Source organism: Cyprinodon variegatus, unplaced genomic scaffold (genome assembly GCF_000732505.1).
Source record: "Cyprinodon variegatus isolate N-32 unplaced genomic scaffold, C_variegatus-1.0 Scaffold86, whole genome shotgun sequence".
NCBI lineage: Eukaryota > Metazoa > Chordata > Actinopteri > Cyprinodontiformes > Cyprinodontidae > Cyprinodon > Cyprinodon variegatus.
The window spans coordinates 699,194-707,649 of record NW_015150539.1 but is presented as its reverse complement, the minus strand read 5'-3'; the positions used below and the strand labels follow the sequence as shown (position 1 = coordinate 707,649).

The following is an 8,456-nucleotide window of genomic DNA, read 5'->3' as shown; positions in this document are numbered from 1 at the left end:
ATTTTAAATATTTGAAATATTTTCCTGAGTTGCCTGATTCATTAAATATTCGAAATTTTGTCATTGTATTAAACTGATGAAAGGCTTTGCATTTAAAGGCTGTACTGATAAAGTGGTTGTTACATTTTTTTTTGTCTCCAATTGGCACATTATCAATTTTTAGTTCTGGCAAGATAGCTCTTATTTTTGATTGAGAGAGTGAGCCCTGTATCAATTGCAACAGAGCAAGAGGCACTGCTCTGCACACTTTGTTGAATTCAGTATACGAACAGTCGATATTAAATTTTTCTTTAAAGATGTTAAATTGTATAAAATTTCCATGCTTATCCATTAGATCTGTAACAAATACCACATTTCTTTTAAACCAAACCTCTTTAAATATGGTTTTCCTGTTTATTATTATAGTTCTGTTATTCCACAGGGTGGAGCCATGTGGGGTAAAATTATGGGAAAAAATCATTTTCCAAAAATGTAGTATCTGTTTATGGAATTCTGATAATTTGACAGGTAACTTCCTAATTTCAAAATCACATTTCAGTACGAAATCCAACCCTCCGACTTTCTTAAAAAAGGGTCCATTTTTTCTTAAAGCGCAGTTTTAGAAAAAGATGCCACCTGGCAGGGGATGAACGGTGGACATTATTTAATGAGACACCTGGGTGACCACACCCAGGGAGACCATCAGTCCCTGAGCACCACTGTCCGTCCAGCCACAGCTGGGAGCGCTGCTTTATTGATTAGGGAAGGGGAAGATGAGAGGTGCTTCTCCTGCTCTAATCCTCTTAGCGGCATTATGCTGAGCTCCGGCCAAGCCCCGACATGCGGTGCGCCCTTGTAGCTGGCCAAAAGCCGGAGTCAGCATCTCTGGGTCGGCGGCGCACAGCTGGAGGAGTCGGTGTCCGCGGAGAGGAGACCAAGCACCCGGTGGCCCCAGCAGGTAGGACCCGCAGATAGTGTTTGCCTTTCCGTGAAGAGCTGCCTTATCATTACGTTTAATTTATTTCTAAAACAGTCTGTGACACGGTGAGAGAAACTGCGTCATGGTTTTCCTTATAATTAAACGCGGCTCAGTTGCAGCTGTTTTATGAGCGTCTAATTCTCAGCCCGCTGCTTTAAATTACGCCTCATCACTTTCTGCACATGTGCGCTCCTGTTGGCTCTAACGCAGCATGAAAACCCATGTGAACAAAGTCCCTGCCTCATCATAGACGTGCATCTTTTTGCACCTTTTTTTTTTTTTTTACGTGTCTCGGTGGGATCATGTTTTCCTGAGAATCTGCAGCCAGAGTGATTATGTAGCCATAGCAACAGGTGGCTGTCTGCATCCTCCATCAACCACATCAAACAGTCACCTCTCCGCTTCAGATTGGTAATCATGCACACTGTGGGGAACGTTTGCACATGCTTATGATTTTCTGCTCTCAGTCCTTCTACAGGTTAAATCCACCCGCTGTGAAAAGATGAATCCGGCTCTCTGTCTGTCTCCGTTAGGTCACTGGAATGCATCTCACCTAACTTCCAGCTGGGACTCAAGTCGGTGAACATGCAGTTTCCTCAGAGGAGGCTCAACCGCAGCCGTATCCTCCTCTTCGTCTCAGGCGTGCTGCTCTTATGCATCTACGCGCTGAGTCTGAAGAGCAGGCAGCCTCATGCCCCCATCAGCTTCAATGCTGGAGCAGACTGGGGCGGTGAGGATGATCTAGAGGTCAGACTTCGGGAGGTGAGGGCCTCCAATGAGACTGAACTAGAGAGCACCAAACCTCCCTTGGTGATTATTGTCAACAGGACAGATCTAGAAGTGTGCCACTATGTGGATCCTCGCCCTCCAAGAGCACCTCCGACTCCACCGCTGCTGACCACCACAGCTCCTCCCCAACAGCCACTCCAACCCCCGCACAGTAAAGGAGACTACCCAGAAGACCTCTTCTCAGTGGAGCAGCGACGCCAAGGCTGGGTGGTTCTGCATATCATTGGTATGATCTACATGTTTGTTTCCCTGGCCATAGTCTGTGACGAGTTCTTCGTTCCTGCGCTGGGAGTCATCACTGATAAACTGGAGATCTCTGACGACGTTGCCGGAGCCACTTTCATGGCGGCTGGAGGCTCAGCCCCAGAGCTTTTTACCTCCCTCATTGGTGTCTTCATCTCTCACAGCAACGTGGGCATTGGCACCATCGTGGGCTCAGCCGTCTTTAACATCCTGTTTGTGATCGGAATGTGTGCTATCTTCTCCAGGGAGATGCTGCACCTCACCTGGTGGCCTCTCTTTAGGGACATAAACTTCTACATCTTGGACCTCATCATGCTTATCGTCTTCTTCCTGGACAATGTGATCTGGTGGTGGGAGAGCTTGATGCTGGTGCTGGGCTACATAAGCTACGTGATCTTCATGAAGTTTAACAGTCAGATTGAGCGGACTTTCAAAAACCAGCTCAACAGGCACAGGAGCATCGTCAAGACGTGGAGCACGACCGAGCCAGAAAAGGTGAGTCATTGGCGACTTTGGACTCTCATCTGGGTCGGAACTAACCTGACAACAGCCAGATGCATGTCTCGCTCCGCCCAGCTCCACTCACAAATTCGGTCGGGAGAAGGGCGAAAACATCGTTTCCACCAACAAAAGCCTTCAAAGCCGTTCTCTGATGTTCTTTAAATGAAACAATATCAGATAGATTTGACAACACAGAAGAAATAGCAGCATCAATGCTAACGCTTGCTTCCTCAATGCGAGCCGCCATTGTTGTTGGAATCTTAACGGTCGCTTCTCCACTCCAGAACACACCCGCCCTGCGTCCTGATTGGACAGACCATAAATTCGGTGGGCGGAGCGAGACATGCATCTGGCTGTTGTCAGGTTAGGTCGGAACTGCTAGAATTAAAAATACATGTGATCCATTTACAGAAAACAAAAATCTGCAAGCAGTATTTCTGTGAAAATATTCCAGTTGGTGTTTATTCAATCATAAAACACCATTTTAAAAGAAATATCAATGGCCTTATTGATTTCATTAAACATCAATCATCTTTAAAAAGTTAAGATGCAGAACAATTATCATAACAATAATCAAAATATTTTAGTTTGTACAGGAAACATATTCATGTTTTGTTTAGTCATGGTTTTCGGAGTTTACTGCTCTTATTCATCAAGGAAACTGGCATCAGTTACAAAGATTTGTGTTTTAATGTTAATCCATTATTACTGCAAATAACTTCAAAATCAGCATTGATCAGATCAAAATCTTAATGTTATCCTCCTCTGCTGTATTTTACTTTTTTTTTTACCTGATCTAACTTTGATGATAATAAAAACACAGCTGAATTAAAATGAATGCAGCATATCTTAAAATGCATCCTATCGAAATTGCTTTGAAGGAATGAAATAATTTTTCATTTTGGGTATTTGAGTCAGTAAATCACAAGAGGAGAAAACATGGTGAAAACATGTGCCATAGAATTGAGCCTGACTGTAATCAACATGGCTTCTGATGCACTGAGGGTGTAATTTAGTTGCAAGAGGATCCACCTTACATGTATGACCATGGTGATCACCATCCTACCATACCACTCATTAAATGAGAAAGTGGTTTCAGAGAGGAGGACGCCGGGGCGGCGGAAGCTTGGTTTGGTGTAGAAGGCTTACAGCCGTACATGTTTGAGCCCTTGCCTCGCAACGCCACCAGTTCTGCTAGCTCTACGGCTGCCGAAGACACAGACATCCATCCCTGTAAACTCTGGGACAGAACTCAATGGGAAAGGAAATTATTCTTATTTCAATCATTGCGTATATTAGCTGCGACATAAAAGGAATTTCGCAATCAAGATACTTTGATTAAAAAAAAATAAAAATTGATTGACAGATGACAATTGTACGGAGCCCCTCTGATGACATGGTCAAAAAAAATTTTTAATTGAGGCCACGAAGTAGTATTTCGTGCGCACGAAATACTACTTCGTGGCCACACAATAAGTTTAACGTGCGCACGAAATACTTATTAATAATATTAATATCATTCCTGGACAACTGGGTAAGCAAATTGAGCGCGCCTTCTCTAAGGTCTAAGGCGCGCTCGATTTGCTTACCCAGTCGGCCTCCGCCAGTCACGTGACATTTGTTGCTAATACGCTATTTTAGGTGGAAAATGCGTAGTGTAAACAACCGCAGCATAGCTAAACGAAGGACTAAAGGCCCGTTTACATAGCAGCCTGTCCAAGATAAGTCATTACAGTTAACATAAGCCTGAAAACAGGGGCGGATTTATTGATATTATTAATAAGTATTTCGTGCGCACGTTAAACTTATTGCGTGGCCACGAAGTAGTATTTTGTGCGCACGTTATACTTATTGCGTGGCCGCGAAATACTACTTCGTGGCCACAATTAAACATTTTTTTTGACCATGTCATCAGAGGGGCTCCGTACAATTGATATATGATCGGCAAAATTTAGATGTACAAGCTGTCAACTGGCCTGCACAAAATGGCATTCTGGGAACATCTGCCTGAAAAAATGCAACATAGTCTAATAACCCTTTCTAAAGAAATCTCTTTCTTTAGCCAGATATAATAAATAAAAGGTTCTGTGCTACAAACCATCTGAAAATAATTGTGATGACCACAATGAACACCTCAAAACCTGGGTAGTCAGGAAAATGGCTGGGAAACAAAATATGCATATTGTTGTTCCACACAGAGGCTCTTCCATGAACTTTGGTCCCCATGATACAGAAACTAATGGGGCCCTTCAGGCCCTGTAGCTGTTGTTGCCACATATAACTAATTTTAAAGGGTTGGTATTTTCCTGCAGTGCAATAATAGCAATTGCACAATATTACTACTGCTATTGAATTCTACTTTCATCTGTTTACATACACTATGCAAGTCACTATTTAATTACAAAGTTACAAATTGGGATCTGTTCTCTGAAATGGGAGTATTTTGGTCGATTGTGGACAGATTTTTACATATTTAACTAATACTGATCTAGTTTAAATGATAGAAACCCTAGTAATAGATGTTGTTTGTGCACAAAACATTGTGAATAAAATATTACATTGAAAAACTTTTAATTCAGTTCATGTGATGATAGACCAACACAGCTTAACAGACAATTATGAGGTAGAATTAGAATGGACTATGACCATAGACTATGTTAGCAGTCTTCTTTAAAAGTCCCCTGAGTAGTAAATGGTGTCCACCTGATTGCCACAAGTAAATGTGTTAAAATGTGGAGAGTGTTATTGTGTTGTGGATATTGCTTTTGCAGAAAATTAACACAATTCCCTCTAGTGTAATACATGGTAGTTGCAATATTATGCTATCTAGATACTTTTCTTTAGCATGGACAGGAAGCCTGGTGAAAGATACTTGAAAAGTGGACGCGGGACAATCATGACACAAAACCTTGAAGGTTATGTGTATACAATGAGAAAAGGTGGAAAAGATGGAGAGGTGTGAATACTTTTGCAAGGTTTTGCAATCATATCCAGACAAACTTCTGTCCTTTGGTTTCAGTGAATTTTCTGTCCTTTCATCTTTCCGACTCCTGCTCGCTCAGACTCACTGACAGCTGATTGGTGTGTCTGAGCAGGATGAGACTGCATTTGTGTAAAATCCTTTGATGGTGCTGAACTAAAAGGACTCCAGGTGTTGTAGACAGTGAGCCCCTCAAAATGTCACTCTGTTTTTGTTACAGTCCTTGAAATACCTCTATACAGCGTCTAATGTGATGAATAATAATTTAAAGTAGTCACAGATGAAGGAACCAAAAGCCTATGTGATGCACCATAAATACCAGAAGCACATTTTACATTGTCTATGTTGTCTTTGAATAGCAATTATCAATATTAAGGATTTCATTCTTGTCATGAGATTTATTGATAGAAACCAATTTTATTGTAAAATACTTACAGACTTCCATAAAAAAAAAATCTAATTACCCAACTAACATTGCTATTAATGTAAAAAAACAAACCCTCTTGAGGTGGGTAATTTAATAAATTTCCACCAGGCTCCCCCAGCAATTACACTCGGCCACACCTAAGGGGCACGCTCCCCACTGTAGGAACCACTGCAATAACAGATGGATGATCTTGGCCTGAAAATGAATGAAACAAATCTGAACAGACAGACAAACTGTTGATAAAGGCAACTTCGAGGCAGAGGTCAATCTAGTTAGAGAGCACAGCACAGGAGGCGGATCTATAATGCAACAGCACTTTTCTGTAACCGTGCTCCTGTGGAGTAATGATTTAATTATGCCCTTTTATTAGGCCCCTAAAGAGCTGCTTATATCATTAGAGTTTCAACAACTGGCTGTTGTAAGAGCTTTTCCTTTTTTTAAAAAGATATTTTTGCAACACGTCGGTATGCATGTCTTTACATCTCAGCAGCAACCTTTGTAGATCACCCATTAACCCTCCTGTCGTCCTTGGGGTCAATTTGACCCCATTCAATGTTTATCATTCAAAAAATAGTAGTTAACTTTTTTTTTTTTTTGCTTCATATTTCATGACTTTTCCTAATTTGATGGGCACAACTGGTAAAGCATAAAATTTTTGTGATTTTATTTTTTTTTTTGGTTTCATTGGTTGTCCTCTGGGGTCAATTTGACCTCAAGCTGTTTTAGCTGCTAAAAATTGTCAGTGACCTAACATGACCGCACCTGCAGGTGCAGAGTTGATACATTTGAACTGAGACATCTGGGGATCTGTGTGACCTTCTGAACTCACACCTGCCAAAATAGAACTGATTTTTCCCGCCTTTTTCCCAGCCACATACAGCTGTCGACGCATGACTGCCCGTTGCCCCCTTTTCATCTTCTTCCACATCATTGATGTGAGTGCATATAATGCGTTCGTGATTTGGTGTGAGATAAACAAATACTGGAATAGGGGAAAACTCAGCCGAAGGAGGCTTTTCCTGGAGGAGCTTGGCAATGCACTGGTCAGGCCTCAAATTGAGAGAAGACAGAGCCTTCCAAGAGCATCACCAGTTGATGCAGCTATTGTGAGGGACATACAGAGGGAGAAAAAAACACCCCAACTCCTCCAGTGGCACAAACTGCAGGCAAGAAACGTGGCAGGTGTCAGGTCTGTCCCACCCGAAACGACTGCAAGACCAGCATGACCTGTTCAAAATGCGAAAAGTATGTCTGCAAGGAGCATGCACACACACTCTGCACATCCTGTGTACAGTAGTGCAGACTAAAAGCTTGGCTACTGTGGCATGAACTGTTCCATGTTTTAGCTACTGACATTATCACACTGTTCAAAATGGGTGGATTTTCATGTTGTTTCTCTCTAAAAACTGTTCCATGTTCTAACTACTACGTGACATGTTCTCATTATCCTTTTTTTGTCACACAAATGAAAAAAAAAAAACAGAAAAAACAACCAAAAAAATCATAAAAAAACAAAAACAAACAAAAAAAACTCTATAACTCTGCCATTGCCGGTCCCAAGCCCGGATAACAAGAGAGGAGGGGTGAGTAAGATCCTACAGTAACTAGCAACAAATATATTACAACAAAATAGATAAAAATAAGTAAATAAATATGTTTATGAGAGGAAAGGGGGAGTCACCAACATTAATCAATATGGTTCATTTGGTGAGAGTCATGAATGTGCTCAAAACCTGTAAATTTAAACTCATTTTCATTTAAAGGTTTGGCCTGATGGTGGTGCTAGAGGGAAGGTCAACTCACTGATTTTCAAGGGGTTATTTATGTATTCAACAAATAAACAAAGTGCCTGTCACAAAAACTTGGTCAACAATATTCTGTAAATCATTTTTTGGAGTTAAATATCCCTGGGGTCAAATTGACCCCAAGGACCAAATTTGTTACTATATTTGAGGACGATAGGAGGGTTAAAACAATGTACCACATAAGATATCCTCAGTTTAGCACCTTTTATATGGATTCTTTGAAGATAGGGCCCTAAGAGTTTGTTACGTATTGCTCCTTTAAACCTTTAATTTTAAATCTTGTTTATATTTTAAAAAATCTAAACACATTCCCTAGCATAGGTATGTAAGTTACAAAAACAGTTTGTTTTAAAGAGTCAAACACTCTTTGCAGTGTTTAACAAATTTTATGTAGCTTGAAAGGTCAAAAAATGTCACTCGGCACTTTAAAGGTTTCTGACCTACGACTTGGACTAATTTAGATAATGTTCAAACATTATGTTCAATGAGAGTTAGAAGAGAAAAATAAACACCTGATCAGTCTTGGGAGGAATTACATATTACCTTCATAGGGTTGGAGAAATTTCCTTGACGCTGAAAAAAGAAAAAGACAGAAATATTAATGTAATTCCAATTTTTATATTATAAATTTTTCAGTCAAATGTCAAGAAAATTGTCTTCCGTGTGCCATTATCCCATTCAAAACATAAAGTATCACTGCAATACAATTTCTACCGGAAATGTTTTATCCCCTTTCTATGGTATATGGTATAT

The 8,456-nt window shown here is 40.7% G+C and overlaps 1 protein-coding gene across 4 annotated transcripts in view; it reads left to right on the top strand.

Annotated features, from left to right (window-relative positions):
- The first annotated feature begins 729 nt into the window (after nt 1-729).
- The window catches only part of LOC107083841 (sodium/potassium/calcium exchanger 1-like), a 28,717-nt gene continuing 20,990 nt past the window's right edge, over nt 730-8,456 (top strand). For 2 of the 4 annotated variants that reach the window (XM_015373342.1, XM_015373340.1), the window contains exons 1-2: nt 734-937; nt 1,426-2,485. In XM_015373342.1, coding sequence (XP_015228828.1) covers nt 1,544-2,485 — 942 coding nt within the window. In that variant the 5' untranslated portion in view covers nt 734-937; nt 1,426-1,543. Of the gene's footprint in view, nt 938-1,425; nt 2,486-8,456 lie in introns of all 4 variants that reach the window. The other 2 variants (XM_015373343.1, XM_015373341.1) reach the window with 2 other exon arrangements.